Genomic DNA, 17,549 nt, shown 5'->3' on the forward strand with positions numbered 1-17,549 from the left:
ACATGTGATAAGCAAACTGTTTTCAAATAGCCCTTAATTGCTTAACATGGTAAGCTAGATTTTCACCGTATCAACTTAGGAGACATATTAGAGCAGTGGTTCTCAACCTTTTTGACTCCAATGCCCCCCCCCATTGTCTACAACAATATTCCAAAGCCTTGTGACTTTACCATTTGTCTGTGATTTAGTGGATATGGAATAAAGACAAAAAAAGTATATTCATAAAATGCATAAAAATGCCCATTGTGTTAATTTTATCAATGTTTTTTCCAGGTCTAGAATTTTTTAATCAGACTCCTGACCCCACTCTTTAAAGGCAAATCTTATTTTTAATTGTTTTAGCATATTTTAATGTTTGTTTTGTTTTATTTAAAATAAGTGAGTAATCTTGAGACTACCTTATCAGTGTTGAAGATCAACTGAAGATCAGTGTTGTTATTGCTAAAACTATTCAAAATTGTTTTTCGGTAATTCAAATAAAGATAACAAAATTAAGCATACATGTATATTAGATAAAAAAATAAATAAAAATAAATAAATATATATATATATATATATATATTATAAAAAACTTACAAATAAATGAAAATAAAAACTGTTAATTGTTTAAATTGAAGTTTAAAGTACTAAAATGACTAAAATAAACATGCATTGAAGAGAAACATATTATATTAGGGCTGTCAAATATATATACTTTTTTATCAATTTAATAAATCGTTAAAAAATACTGACCCCAAAACTTAAAACTATAGTGTATATTGTCACAAAATATTTCTATTTTAAATAAATAAATGCTTTTCTTTCAATTCATCCTAAAAAAGTATCACAGGTTAGAAAAATATATATATATTAGCAGCGCACCTGTTGCATAATTGATAATAAATCAGCATATTAGAATGATTCCCTAGGGATCATGTGACACTGAAAACTGGAGTAATGGCTGATGAAAATTCAGCTTTGCATCATAGAAATAATAACATATAACATACATGCATACACACACTATTGGTTAAAGGTGCACTATGCAGCTTTTGTCCACTGCAGGGCGTCTATGCAAAACAAATGGGTAGTTTGATGGCAAAGTGTGAGCGCAGCATCTTGGGAGATGTGGTCTTCTCTTCACAGCCGGTGGAAAATAGGACTCGGGCAGAAATCACGTTCATGCATGCGGTTATTAACGTTACTGTAGTCTAAAGCAGAGCAGGACCGAGTGTTATGGACCTGAGCAAAGCTGCTGGAGCGATTGTTAAACAAATACCCGCCTCGCGAATACCGGGACTTTTATTATGACGGGACGGGACTCATTTGCCGGGCGCCTGCACAGATCCGCTCTTCCGGTTATGATTTTGAGGTAATGCAGCTCTGTTTATCATATTAGATACATTTAAGTGTGTTTAAAACGATGTTATGACGTTACTCCGTGCATTCAGTTGTTCACACTGCTAAGAGTAAAGCGCTCCTGCCAAATAAAAGCCGAAACCGAGGGCAGCGCAGATATGACGCAATTGACAGGCGACTCTCTCAAATGCAATGCTGCAACGTCCCTGTCCTTAGTTAAAATAGCAATTTTCTCACAATTTACAAATAGTTGGAAACATCTGGGATATTGTAGGTACTCAACTGAACAAAATATATAACACTGGCATAGTGGTTTTTGGATATTTTACTGCAAAAATACTACATAGTTCACCTTTAATGCTTTTTGACCATTGTTGTAGGCTACTTTTGTAGGTTTTGTAAAATCTTGCTCATAGTTAATGCAGGAATTTACTAGCCTGACAAGCCAGACCCACATCAAGATGTTGTGTCTGGGAACTCACCATTGACAGGGCTCAATCCGAGGGGCGGGATAAACAGATGTCTTTCAAACTCCCTCTGCCCGCAATTGGATAGATACAACCAACCAGAGCAACGTGAAGTGGAGCTAGTTGACAGATTAAACTTTCGCCGTGTCCGGTCGGCAAAACTCCGAACACATCTTCCCTTCTTAAGAATGATTTCAGTGCCGTTCTTTTCTCAAAGAAAAGCTTAACTCCAAGTCTTCCAGTCGTGGCAAAAGTCGATTCGAAAGACCGCTGTTTGTCTGCTTCTTTATTTTCCAGTAGCATGCAACTCTGCCATCAATATGTTAAGCCCGTGGCCGCCCACCGCTCAGAAGTGTATTGAGAGTTGCTAGACGACATTCGCGGCAGATTAGATTTGCTGCTGCTAGGGTGTGTCTAGATTTTCAGGCTAGAAATTTACTGCTGTTTGGCATTAATGTAATAATTCTTACAAATAGATAAGAGCACATAATAGGAAAGACAAAAAGGGGTCATTTAGATGTATGACATGATTTGATGGTGTATTTAGATAATACTGTATTCTATTCACAGCATGCTTTCTTAATGTTTGCCTTTTCCATGATTTTTGTAGTCTTCTAATCATGCTTATGTCTAGGTCTGCACATCTAGATTCTGGTTTAATTATCGGCATGTGGCGAACACGCTGTCAGTATACAGGAGCGTAAAGAGACTGGGCATTCCTGACAGGTAAACTTCAGGTCATTTACTTCAATTATGCTGTAAAGCGTCTTACCTAAACACAATTAAAAAACAGTTAATTGGCATATTGAACCACTATATAATTGTACCAAATAATTGTATATCAAATATATTTGCCACCTGGCATCCTCATTATAGTGACACATTATTTAAGTGGTCTTTTACCCATTGTTTTTCCATTGCTTAATTTGTGTTGTCCAGATATAGCAGCATGTGTGCTCTTTATGCACAACTAGGCAGTGATATCTTTGTCTCTAGCCGCAGTAAAAGTCTTCCGGTCTGGTCTGATTAGATGTGTTTGCTCTGCTTTCCCAGTCACATTGTGCTGATGCTAGCCGATGATATGGCCTGTAACTATAGAAACCCCAAACCAGCCACTGTGTTCAGTCATAAGAACATGGAGCTCAATGTGTATGGAGACGATGTGGAGGTCGATTACCGCGGATATGAGGTGAAGCTGCTCTTGGTTTAATATTGGATTTTGAAAGCTTTTCATTGTTTTCAGCACAAGAAAATGTTTTATATGTAATAAAAATAGTTCTAAACAAATTCAAAGCAGAATCAACCATTGCACATTTCTGAGTAACACACAAGTGTTTCTGAGTGAATCTGTTGAGTGAATGATTCAGTTTGTTATTGACTTGTCCAGTCTGGCATAACAATGTAACCTGTACTGTCACTGTAAAATCCATATAGATCTACACAAAGTCAAAGATTTAAAGGTGCCCTAGAATGAAAAATTGTATTAACCTTGCCATAGTGAAATAATACGAGTTCAGTACATGGACATCACATACTGTGAGTCTCAAACACCATTGCCTCATACTTCTTATGTAAATTTCGTGAATGAAAAACACCACAGGAAAAATAAGTGATTCTCAACATAAACCCAACCGTGACGCAAGCATTGGGGATCATTTATATGTACGCCCCCAACATTTGCATATGTCCAAACATGTTCATTGTCAGGCGGAACTGACGGAGCAAATCATCAGGACTGCAGATAAACAAACGACATTCGAGAATAGCAAAAACGGCAGATCATGGATGCACGTCATATTCCAGGCTGTGCAGAGGACGGGAGGACTTTTCTACCCTTCCCACAGATTAAAAATGTCAACAGTCATGGTTATAATCTCCCAAAGGTTATAATATATTTATTATTATCGAAAACCACAACAATTTAATTCAAGATCGTTCATTTGTTCAGCCCATTTCAAGCAAGCTCTGCTCAGCGTCTTAAACTGGAGAAAGTGGCAATTACAACTATATTCCTGCAAGCAGTAAGTAGTGATTTATCCACTTATTGACTGTTTAAACAATTTCTGATTAAATTGAAAGTTTCTTAGAGAGACAGCATTGTCTAGATAACGCAAGATGCTAGTACAGTAACAATAAGAAACACCAAGTACCATACACAACTAAATAGTGTGTCTAATGACAAAGGGTAATATTATTTTATATTACAAAATACAACCGTAGATACGTTGCTTACAGATCGTTCACTCGATCCATCTAGCAAACGTCACCTTTTCCACCATATAAGTTAAAACGGTAGTCATTTGACAAGGCTATTCATTTAGTAAATATATATATATATATATATATTTATATGTTTTTGCATGCTTGTATTTCAGAGTACATCACAGTAACTGCGTGGCCTACATTGTGACTAACTTTATATAAACATGCAATATCGTTGATGAAAAAAGACGAATCATCACTGGTTTTGGTTTGGGAAAGATCGTACGTGCGGTTGCCAGATTTCAGTAATTTAAATCCACCAATCAGAGCTTTTCTGTGAAAAGAACATGTATACTATCCGGTTTAGGTAAAACACGTAGAATCTGGCAACCATATGCATGCAAGCTCTCTCTCGCGTGCGGATGATCTGAACAACACCAATAAACAAGTAAGCTGCATTTTAGCAATCTCCATTTGGGATGTTCTGCTTAAGTGTCATTCAGTCGGTCTGTGTTCTGTCAGGACGGTCAGGACTCACGAGTCACTTTGCTGAACTGCTGTGAGCTGCTGAAATAAGCCAATCAGAGCAGAGCTCAACATTAATATTCATGACTCTTCCAAATAAGGCAAAAACAGAGCATTACATCCTAGGGACAATTTATAGGGTTGTATATGGACCTGTAAAACTGTATCTGGACAATATTTGCCCTTAAATAAGCCACATACCCTCTATGTAGATATCAGAGAACAATTTAAAATACCGTATTTTCCAGACTATAAGTCACACTTTTTTTCATAGTTTGGCTGGTCCTGCGACTTATAGTCAGGTGCGACTTAAGCCTAGTTCACACTGCCCGATTTTTGCCCCGATTTTGAGTCGCCGACAGGTTTTGTGAAATCGCCGACAAATGCCCTAGATCACAGGCAAATCGGTGCTCGTGCACGCGAGTGACAATCACGCAGTATGAATGATCAAAGACGCGATCAGAGAGAATCGCCGACGAGTCGCAGACGCCGGTGAGATATTTGGCATGCTAAATATCTGGAGCTGTCGGCGATTCAAACTCCTGCTGTGTGAACTGCGTTCTGACTGAAAATTACACCGACAGCCAATGAGAGAGTGAGATACAGGGCAGCAGGAGGTTCAGGGAGGAGTTATAGAGCAGAATTTCAGTATTTTAATAGATATATTTACAATTCTATCAAACAGAAACAAAGGCCAAACATTTGCACATCCAGCCACAGCAGCAGCACATTAAATAATTATTTATTTACCTCAAACTGTCTTTGCAGAACACAATCCTGGCTCCTTCTGTCTCTCCAACAATTTCTTCCGCCATAATCTTTTTTCTTTTTCTCCACAAATCAGCGCACATACAATTTGAAGCAAACTTTGTGCAGTTTATCATTTTTAATAACAATTCCAAGTTTCGCGCGAGAACTCCGGTCTGACGCACGTGTGATCTCGCGTTGTTTACTTGTCACATCGCACGTGTGTTTGGGAAACACCGGAGAGCGAGAGAGTTGTCGGCGATTCTTCCTCTTGTTCAGTCATGCAGTGTGAACTCCTCTGTCGTCAAACCATCGTGCAGTGTGAACACAGCAGTGACTGAATGATACCCCAGATAGTCATGCAGTGTGAATAGAGCAGTGACCCGACGAGTTTGAAAATCGTGCAGTCTGAACTAGGCTTTATTCATCAAATTTAATTCATACTGACTGACATATAATAATAATAAACATATAGCCGCGAGAGGGCGTTCTATGCTGCTCCTGTACCCCAGAAAAAAATAACTTAAAACAGAAAAAAACTCTTAACTGAAATATTAACTTAAAGACAACAACTTAGAAAGACTGAACACAAACAAAATGGCCCCATAAAGAAAATCTTATTCTGCAAAATACAAACTGCATGTAGTAAAATATGCAACCAAGAACGATTCACACAGCGTTCGTCACGCGCGGCTGATCCTCTCCCGGCAGAGAGTTCAAGCGTCTGTGGACTCGTTCCTTCAGCTCTGGCCATCTTGCTTTCAGTCTGCAAGTAGCTTTCTTCATTACAGTTAAAGTACCCTCTGCTTTTCGCCAGTCCCTTACAAGTTTATCACTCACTTCAAAATTTCTTTCTTTCTTCTGCTCGGTTATTTACAGTGAGCGGGCACGAGCGACTGTACGCGAGTGGCTGCTCGCATGCGCGCGGCTCCCGCTCTGCCCTAATGCGAGTTATAGTCCAGTGCGACTTGTATATGTTTTTTTTCCTCTTCATGACGAATTTTTTGACTGATGCGACTTATACTCCGGAGCGACTTTCAACTCATTCTAAGGCACCTTTAAAGTTCTGAGACCCAAACCTTTTCACTTGCTTTTTATAACAGTTATTTCTAACTTTAAAGTCGTTACTTTTTGTTTTGCTTGCAGGTCACAGTAGAGAACTTCCTGCGAGTCCTGACGGGACGTCTCCCCCCCAGCACCCCTCGATCCAAACGTCTGTTATCAGACGACCGCAGCAACATTCTTATCTATCTGACAGGTCAGACCAGTAATAGCCTTATTGCTTTCTGTTTTTTTTATTAATTTTTTTATTCCTCCTTTTTCCTGAATCCGTGTCTCTCTGTTTTCACAGGTCATGGTGGAAACGGCTTCCTGAAGTTCCAGGATTCTGAGGAGATCAGCAACATGGAGCTGGCTGATGCATTTGAACAGATGTGGCAAAAGAGGAGGTAATTATAGAAATGGCTACAGTAGAAATTCAGTAACTCATATGTTTTGCATGATTTAATCATTATAGATTCAGATTTTACCTCACAATAACTCATTGACGTGATCAGAAATGGTGTTGGCTTGTAGTGAAAGAAACTCGCTAATAATTGAGTGGTTATAGGTTTAAATCCAATCAAAATACATGGATATCACTGTTATGCCCTTGAATGAGCAACGTAACCTATGGTTGTTCCAGGGAGACTGCCATTTTAATTTGTGTATAGGGTAAAAGAATAACGCTGTTAATCTATTCTCAAAGTTGGGTTGGGAGCTGGGTCTATAACAGCAGTCTATGCCGTCTGACGAGAGAGCAGGGTGGCGTGTAAAAAGTGGCGGGGCACACTTGCACCGCGGTTCAACTCACATCTGCGATGACGCATCTTTAATATGGGTTGTAACTTGAAAATAATGCTTTATGTATGTTTCTGTCGATGGATACACATGCTGGCTTCTCGGTGATACACTACAACAACAGCGATAATAAAAGAAAAACCATGGGCAAAGCGGTCTCTCTTTGTAAACTTTGTTCAATGTATGCGAGTGCTAGCCTGACAAGCCAGACCCACATCAAGATGTTTGGTCTGGAAACTCACCTTTGGCAGGGCTCAATCTGAGGGGCGGGATTAACGGTTGTCTTTCAAACTCCCTCTGTACGCGATAGGATAGCGCTACAACCAAACAGAGCAACAAAGGTGAAGCAGAGCCCCTTGAAAGATTAAACTTTTGCCGTATCCAGTCGGCAAAACTCAGAACACATGACTTCAGTGCTGTTCTTTTCTCAGAGAAAAGCTTTACTCCAAGTCTTCCAGAGTCGCGGTCAAAGCTGATTCGAAAGACTGCCAGTTTACTAGAAGCACACAACCGCAACTTGGCCGTCATTATTTTAAGCCCTAGACGACACTCGCGGCAAATTAGATTTTCTGCCGCTAGGGTGCGTCTTAGATTTCTAGGCTATGTGAGTGCTGCCGTATGTCCGAATATGAGCAGTCTTTTCTCCGTCATCACCAGGGTATATTCGCCAGAAGACACGAATGAAGGCTGCAACATACTCCGCAAGAACAGAGAAAAAAGTTCTCCCTCCCAGGGCTGCCTGGTTTGGGAGTTCTTGCAGCTTGTTCTCGACACATCGCCTGAGCAGAACTTTTTTCTTGTGGGTGTCCGAGAACTTTTATGTGATTGGTCATACATTTAAAGTGGGCGGGGTTAATGCAGAGAAACGCAGATGATCGGCACCTGCGTTTCTCGTGAAGTATGAATGTACTGGCCAGAACGAACTTTGTTCTAACCACCTCGAGAAAACGAACAAATTTCTTTGTTCTTGCAGAGTGTCACAAGCTTAAGAACTTGCGCGCAATGTGAGAATATCTGTCTATGTGCTCTCGTCAAAGCGCGCAAACATCTCACATCCTGCAAATATAGAGATCTCTTTCAAGTCTTACGCTTGAACGGACAAACTCACACAGAAAGCATGTCAACATGTCCATCTTTGTGAGTATCCAAGCAGATATAGTCTGTATATGCCTTAAGTGAACTGTATAGTCGAGAAAGACGCAAATCACTCCATTAGGTCTTAAAGGAGCAGTAGCCTTTACCGCCGTCTGTCAAACAAAAGATCACTTACTGCTCTTGATTGAATGGCTTGTGTAAGTTTAATAAGGATTCATCTTTAATTTAAAAAGTATTTGCAATTATATACATTTGCATTATATATGTGTATATATTTAAAGTGTTGTTAAAGACAAGTAAAGACTCTTGTAAACTGAACAAAAAAATGATTGAAATAAACAGTGTTTTAAAATTTTCAGGTATTCCGGTACAGAAACTGTAATCAAATAACACCCTCAGGTTGTTCCAAACATGAAAGGAAGATATACCAAGCAGATCTCTGTAGCCATTCCATTGTATTTTTTTCCCACTATGGTGGTCCATGGCTAAGGTCTGCTTGGTTACAAACATTCTTCTAAATGTATTCCTTTGTGTTAAGCAGAACAAAGAAATTCATACAGGTTTAGAACATCTCGAGTGTGACTAAACAATCCAAATCCAAAGAGGATTTTCATTTGTGGGTGAACTTTCTCTTTACGCATTCTTAATATTTTAATTACATGTTACACTGATTAAGTTGTATAGAACATGTCCCACTGCGATTAAATAACACATTGCAACATTAGGGCAGTTGTGGCCTAATGGTTAGAGAAGTCAGACTGGTAACTCGAAGGTTGCAGGTTCGATTATCAATACTGGCAGGAAATGACTGGCAGGAAGTGCCCTTGAGCAAGCCACTTAATATCCAATTGCCCACTTATCTGGGTCTGTGTGTTTACTACTCACTGCTCCTAATGTGTGTGCACTTAAATGGGTTAAATGCAGAGGACAAATTCAGAGTATGGAATGCCATACTTGACCTTCATGCCACATTCACGTTACATTCAACTCGCTAGCTTGTATGTGGAAAAACTATAGTGAAGTTAAAGAGATATTTGATGCTGATAGACTGCGTTATTATTACATGCACAATGATGCTTTGTGTAAAGAGATTATTGGGGAAATGGCTATATTTCTGAAACCTGCAGAAATATCTGCATATCATATATCTGCATCAATACGCACCCATGCATATTTTTATATACCCTAATCATTAATATCATGCATTTTTATATTGTATATGTACAATTCTGAAATACATAATTGGACAAATCACTTTAAATTGTAATACAGACGCATGCATTTTCTGCTTTGAGATCTGGTGACTGTGGGGGCCATTTTAGGACAGTAAACTCATTGTCATGTTCAGGAAACCAATTTGAAATGATTTGAGCTTTGTGACATGGTGCATTATAGTCATCAGAGGATGGGTACATGGTGGTCATAAAAGGATGGACATGGTCAGAAACAATGCTCAGGTAGGCCGTGGCATATAAACGATGCCCAATTGAAGCAACTGCCATGTGATTGGTTGATTAGATAATTGCATTAATAAGAAATTCAATCAATCAATCAATCAACTTTATTTATATAGCGCTTTTACAATCACGATTGTGTCAAAGCAGCTTCACAGTGTCAAACAGGATAATATTGCGACAAAATTAGATTTGGCTGTACAGCCGTACTGGAGAAAACAGTGATGTTATCAGCTTATTTTAATTTATCATATAGCGACAATGTTGGCAGATCAGTATTATAGTTTATAGAATTAAATAAGACCTAATTCATATATTTTATTTGTATAATAAGTTGAATAACTTTAATCATATTTTTAGTGTCCCCAACTGAGCAAGCCAAGCCAAAGGCGACAGTGGCAAGGAACCAAAACTCCATCGGGGCATGATGGAGAAAAATAAACCTTGGGAGAAACCAGACTCAGTCGGGGTGCCAGTTCTCCTCTGGCCTATTAACACACCGTGTAAGATTATTATTCTGGCAACCTTACAGGTCGGAAATCATATTAGATCGGATTATTCAAAATTTTCAGGGTATCACGGAAGAGACAGATTTATTTAGGATGGGGCGTCAATTACACAAGAGTATGAATACATGAAAGATCGGAATTATTGCGCCGAAGACGGGTTTTGAGCATGTCGTGCCAGTGAGGCAAATTCGGAGGAGACACCATTTGACACGGCTCAGCAGACACTCCAGGATGCGTTGGTCATGTCCAGGCAGGTCCACCATCCGATCCGGACAGGGCCCAGATCCGGGATAAACCTCGGGATAAACAGAGAGACTAACATTAGCGTAGATGCCACTCTTTTTATGATGTAACGAGTGCATCAGGTGTTATGGGAAGTGTTCCCGGTTCCGGCTGACCTAGTTAATGCAGCCTAACAATCAGTCAATTGAATTGAATAATGAAAGTTAAAAATGTTCTATGTGTATGCCATAGTAAAGAGATGTGTTTTTAGTCTAGATTTAAACTGACAGAGTGTGTCTGCTTCCCGAACAATGCTAGGAAGACTATTCCACAATTTAGGAGCTAAATAGGAAAATGATCGACCGCCTGCAGTTGATTTAGATATTCTAGGTATAAATTGAACAGGTGTTACTAATAATCCTTTAGGTGAGGGTTCGAATGCAGTCGCCATGTTGCCCCTCCATCTTGAAAGTACATTAGCCAAAGAGGGACATACCCGTAAATTCAAGCTTTGCTTTTCACGTTTTAACACTCAATGGCACTCAATGACGAGGTCAAACTGGAAGCCATGTTAATCTTGGACTAAATCGGCCACCGTAGGAGTTAAAACAAAATCGGAATTGAGAGGAACAGAAACTAATATTCACTGGATTGTCATATACCTTTACACCGCTAGATGGTGGAAAATATCACACAGTGTAGCTTTAAAAAGCGTCAAAACAGCATTTATCGTTTTAATTTTGTGATGAAAATGACTGATTACCTAATGTCCGTGTGGAGACTCAGATTGAAATATGTTCCGCGCTTAAACAAGCCGACTGTTAACTGTTAAAGATTGCATTCGTACAGTTCGGTACACACGTGCACCGAACCGAAAGCCCTGTACTGAAACAGTTCGGTACGAATACGTGTACCGTCACACCCCTAATGTGTATATATATATATATACATATATATATATATATATATATATATATATATATATATATATATATATATATATATATATATATATATATATATATAAATAAAACGACAACTTATTATTACGACATAATTGAGTAAGAAAATAAATATGTATGTGACAGCAATGTGTCAGTGTAAAAAACAACTATAAGTCCACAATATGTAATTTTTTGCCACTTGAGGTCGCTTATTCAGAACAAAGGAATAGCTTGATCATGACACCTTGATTTTGCTGAGCTGCAGACGAGCGCTTCCACTTTTTCTGGTCATGCGTATGCAGCGCTATTTTATTATATTGGATACATTATTTGAGTGTGTTCAAAAGTTATGAAAGTTATAATAAAAGTAAGAAAGTTATAATGCTTCTCTGTAATTTTGCTCGACATCTACTATGAGACACTTGTTGCACACTGCAGTAAGCTAGATCGATATTAGGCATGGTAAAACATGGTACTCGCAGTAAATCAAGAAAATGCAATTTAAACAATAAGACTAACTGTGTTGAGATGTATAACAACGATTAGTTTTCTGTCAAATAATGTATCCTAACAGTTGCTCATCTGTCCAATAAAACGCATCATATATTAAAGTGTTTCTACAAAATACAGAACATCAGAAATCGAGGGTAACGCAGGTATGATGTCATTGATAGGCTACGCACGGACACATCCTGGTTAAAATCACTTATTTCTCTGGATTTAAACATTCTTGGAAACATTTGGGATAATGTAAATACACAAGTCAACAAAATATATAACGCTGTTCTAGTGTTTTTTGGATATTTTAATAAAAAAATGTACATATTGTGCCTATAAAAGGGATACATTTTAAAAATGAGGGTTTGCATCTTTGACACCTTTTTCACCCAGGTTAGCGTTGTGGTTGTGTTTGGAACTATTTTGTTGGTTAAGGAAAATTAATTAATTAGCAATTGTGTCTAAAATGCAAGTTACTCAAAATGCATGCTCAATATAAACATTAATTGAATGCTTATTCAGCATATCAGCAAATGTATTTGTTCAGCTTAATCCTTGTGTAATTGCTGCTTTTGAGAGCAAATTGCAGACATTAACCAAAACAAATCCCAAACACACATTAAGTACCGTCAAAGCACAACATGAAACATGTATTCTAGTCTTCATTGTGCATCTCCTAGGCACAGTATTGATGTGCATGCTGAAGCGCTGCATCTGCCTAACGTATTAATTGCGCGTTATAAATGCTCTAATAGGCTGTTTAGGTTCCACCGCTGTGTAAATATTGGAGTCTGGTGTGAGGTGCAATGAGAGCTTCCTCTCTTCCTCTAGAGCACTACAGCACAGGATGTTTTGTCCCTGTCAATGTGGTAATTGCAGGCTTGATCCATTAAATTAGTGAATCCCTTTTGTGCTTCATTGCTCCCCCATTAGATTTCAGGTTCATGTGATGCCAATCAGTCTCATTCTCTCGCTCTCACTCCTCTGAGAAGGCCAGAAGTGGTTTCAATTTTATATATATATATATATATATATATATATATATATATATATATATATATATATATATATATATATATATATATATATATATATATATATTATACATATACGTATACACACAAATTTCTTTTTTGTGAATGGAGCATCAATGGGTGCTGGGGTCTTGGTTACCATGGCAACAGCTTTTAGAGAGTGCTGTGTTGGTTGTATAGTGAGCGTGGATCAGACAGCTTTAAGCCCTGTGCTGCAGGTCAGATCTGTCTTTTATTTCTTCACAACCAACTTTAATTGCGAATGATATTATAGCCTGCAACATTATACATGGAAAGTGATTTAAGGCTGACAAGATTCGACTGGCTCTAAAACATACTACTTTCATTGCAGGTACAACGAGTTGTTGTTCATCATAGACACGTGCCAGGGGGCCTCCATGTATGAAAGGTTTTACTCGCCGAACCTCATGGCTCTGGCCAGCAGCCAAGTCGGAGAGGACTCGCTCTCAGTGAGTCAAACCGGGTGCACCTGATCCTCTGCACACCTGAAATTAGCTGCATTATAGCTTTTGAATAACCTTTAAAACACAATTACATGAAAATTATAATCAAAAAGGATTTTAGGGATTAAGTGGATTCCCTACACATGCTAACTGCTAGGTCACATCTCGGATTGATTCCATTTATTTAAACACAGTTTGCAGTCTGACCAATTTTTTTTTTTTTTTTTAATTTATGAATCTAATACTAGTAAATACAGCAAGAATGCATAAAATTAATTTAAAAAAAAAAGACAGTGACATTTATAATGTAACAGGATTTCGACTTCAGATAAATACTGTTTTTTATTAAAGAAGCAGGAAAACAAAGTATCATGGTTTAAATACAGGTCCTTCTAAAAAAAAATAGCATAGTGTGATAAAGTTAATTATTTTCCATAATGTAATGATAAAAAATAATCTTTCATATATTTTAGATTCATTTTTTAATCTTTAAGGAAGTATAGAAGATTGGAATTGATTCACCTATTGTTTTGTCCTTACAGCATCAGCCAGATTTGGCAATAGGAGTCCACTTGATGGACAAGTACACCTTCTACCTACTGGGAGTTCCTGGAGGAAGTCCACCCTGCTAGCCAAGCCAACATGAATGATCTGGTAAGTGTAGTGTGCCTGTGTGTTTTGTATTTGTCCCTGCTTATAATTCCAGCCATGTAATATGGAGAAAGTAGGTGCTTTGTGAATTGTATTGCATTTTTTCTGATTGGAAGCTAGTTGTTAAGGTCCAATAGGAGTATTTCTCTTATCCACACTGGTACAAATTGAACTTAAAAAGCGGCATCCACAAAGACGTCCTGTCGCCTCAGATGAAAAGAACGGCCTTGCGGACCATAGGTCTCATAGCATCACTTTAAACAGAGCGACTAATACAGGTGTAGGTCAAATAGCTTTGAAACAGTCAGGAGGGAGACCTTTTCTCTGAAGGCCTGGGCGAGCTTTAGTTTGTCTTCCATTCATCTGAGTGGTTGGAGTCCCACCAACTCCCACAATCCATTTTGATCTCTCCTGCCCTCCACATCCTCTCTGCTTGGCACAGTGCTTCCCAGATCAAACAGGTCCAACAACAGCCTCTTTTCTGGCGCTTTTTTGTTCCCTGTGCTCTAGTGGCTCTCTCTCTCTCTCTCTCTCTCTCTCGCGCTCTCTCGCGCTCTCTCGCGCTCTCTCGCGCTCTCTCGCGCTCTCGCTCTCTCTCTCTCTCTCTCTCTCTCTCTCTCTCTCTCTCTCTCTCTCTCTCTCTTCTCTCTCTCTCTCTCTCTCTCTCTCTCTCTCTCTCTCTCTCTCTCTCTCTCTCTCTCTCTCTCCCCGTTCTACTGCATTAGCAGTGATATTATTGATTTCCCGTGGGAGAGAGAGAGAGAGGTTTTAATGTGGATAGAAATGGGCCACTTGATCTTTCATGAATGATCTCTCACATGAATGATCTCTCTTTCACTCTCATCATCAGAAAGATTGCAGAATGTCTTTCTGGCTGTCACTGTGCACTGGGAGTTGTGATAGAAAATAATGCTGTTCTGTCGCCAAAGAATCATTTGTCTTAATTCTGAAATTGTGTCAAGAATGTTTTTGAAACTTGCCTCTGAACTGAATGTTCAGAAAATTACATTTTGAAATTAAAAGACAAGTCAAGTTTGATTTATTGTCATTCCACTCATAAATACACTATATAGACACGTGTTAGGACACCACCTGATCATATCACATTTTAAATACATACAGTGGGGTCCACACATATTACAAACTGTTTTAAATTTATTTTGCCATTTCCCTTCTTAGTCTTATATGTAAAATATTATGTCATCAACTGGCTTTTTAATTTTTTTATACTGTTGTCTGAGGTCAACTTATGATGATCGCATGGTTTTTACATTCAAAAACATCATAACTAATATGTAATAGGCTATTTTCTACACTGGTTTTGAGGCTCTCTCATGAAAGCTGGGTTTTATTGGTCCACGAGAGTTGAAGAATGTTTAACCTTAAGTAAAACGCAGTGCTCATCACTGTCACTTTTTACCCAGCTGTCCCAATCACAGTGAAGGAGGGGCTAGACAAATACAACACACACCAACCACCACATTTTGCTTGTACAATGTCAACTGATGATAAGCATAATAATGGAACAAAATTAAGAGCCAGAGCAACTACTTTACATTGTATCGACCTTTTTATATAGAACCAATACAGAAACAAACTATCTGTGAAATGAGATCCGAAATATCCGCAAACCTGTTACTAGTATCATAGCAAACAAAGAGTCTTAATTGAAAAAAAAACACTCTCAAGCGCTCACAGCAAGGCGTTTCCAGCAGAGCGCCTAGTGTTTTCAGCTGGCTAAAAACGCTTTGGTGGACACGCAGCCTTATAGTGAATTCACCATTTTGCGCTGCCATGTTTCTACAGTAGCCCTAAACGGACAAAACTGCTCTATAAAGCGCTAGCTACTCTCTGCTGGTCTCAGACGACGGCATCTTTGTCCTGTGTCAGCCACCGTAGCTTCGAAAGGGAAGGGGTAGCGGTGGACAATTGCAATTCACAACCTCAGCTCTAGATGCCGTTAAAATGTACACAGTGCAGCTGTGAATGCCCTGATATACTTGAAGCATAATCGAAGACAAACACCTTTGTACTTCCATTGTTCCATGGCAATTATATAATAGTTAGGTGTCGTTCTGAGGCTCCGCCTTCTTTCATGTGAAAATGTTTTCTAGTTCATTTCTCCTGTCATTCGAGGCCACAATTCCGTGAGTGAAAACCTGCACTCACTGGGGAGCTGCTTTATAGTAGAAAATGAAGTTGTACTTCTGATGAGAGACACTAACCACGTTTCCATTACCCTACTAATTGCACAAATTGAAATTGAAAATTGAAAATACCATAGACCGTAAAAAAATATGGACGACGCGACATCATCCGTTTCCGCTTGGCAGATTTGAAGCTTTCAGGCGCCCTTGCACGGCGCGGACATCTTGGGACCGAGTCTGCGCAGTAGCGATTTCGGGACCGGAGTTGCGCAGTAGAGCGCAGGAAGTAGAGCAGGAAGTACAGTCGCGATATCAAAAGCCCGCCCACACTCTCGCAGATGCAGGACAATAAATAATGTTGGTGTGAAATAAACAGTTATGGAAATGTAGAAATTAAAGCTAAAGCTCTAATCTGCTCCCAAAAATTTCGAAAAAAGTCCGTTAGTGCCTCAGTGACAACTTCACTCAGAGAAGACGTCAGTCTCAGCTGTCAATCATGACGTCACACCCCCCGTTTTTATAGCATCAAATAACTAACTCAAAGTAAACTTATTTTTAAAACGAACACCTGAAATGAAATCATCGTGATGATAACTGCCTTCAGTGACATAAACTAACTTTGGGGAAACATTTTTGAAGTGTAATTTTATTATTTAGTTTGCCTCGCGTCCATTAGAAAACACAGAGGGGCGGCTATACTGGGACCGGTCACCGGGGGGCGATCGAGGCGCGAAAGCTTCAGTAAATGAGAGGGAGACTGCAGGCTTGGAAAATACGCTGAATGGAAATGCGGCAATTTCGCAAAAAAAACCCATATATCACAAAAAAGTTTTTATGCTCTCATGAGGTTTTTCGGGCAATTTGAAAAAGGACATTTCGCCATGGAACAATGGACTGTTTTCCAAGATGGTGCCTGTTCCTGAACGCGTAAGGCACTATGTTTATAAATTATCTTCTTATTAAACTGTTTGTACTTTTATAAAGTTCTCAATGCTTCGGTTTGCATGTAGGGACCCTCATTATGCTACCGTGTTAGTGTGAGGCTATTTTGAGCCTTGTTAGTGGTATTAACTAGCCATTTAATTTTACCACCCTGTGTCTACCCTGTGCCCCATTGACAAGCATTATAAGCTAATCTGTTTTTAAAGATAAAACTCTTTACATTCGATTTTCAAGAAAACGCATCACAGAGAACGATCTACTCAGTAACCATCTGTTAATTACCCCTAGGTTCATTTCTCACCGGAGTTGTCCTTTAAGGCACAGACGTTTTTTCATTTTTTTCCTTCTTCCTTTAAAACAGCGCCAAAACTGTGGCTATGGAAACGCTGTAATTTCGCAATAGTTTTTTATCGACATTTAAGAAATATAACAAAAGATTTTCGGTAATGGAAACGCGGCTACTGACACTGT

General features: G+C 38.9%; 1 protein-coding gene across 1 annotated transcript in view; it reads left to right on the forward strand.

Moving 5' to 3' along the window:
* pigk (phosphatidylinositol glycan anchor biosynthesis, class K) overlaps nt 1-17,549 on the forward strand; it is a 64,367-nt gene that overhangs the window by 1,183 nt on the left and 45,635 nt on the right. Inside the window, 7 exon segments of the mRNA XM_067454290.1 lie at nt 2,440-2,531; nt 2,859-2,994; nt 6,426-6,537; nt 6,631-6,727; nt 13,227-13,344; nt 13,881-13,940; nt 13,942-13,992. Coding sequence (XP_067310391.1) covers nt 2,440-2,531; nt 2,859-2,994; nt 6,426-6,537; nt 6,631-6,727; nt 13,227-13,344; nt 13,881-13,940; nt 13,942-13,992 — 666 coding nt within the window.

Source organism: Pseudorasbora parva, chromosome 9, assembly GCF_024679245.1.
Source record: "Pseudorasbora parva isolate DD20220531a chromosome 9, ASM2467924v1, whole genome shotgun sequence".
Lineage (NCBI taxonomy): Eukaryota > Metazoa > Chordata > Actinopteri > Cypriniformes > Gobionidae > Pseudorasbora > Pseudorasbora parva.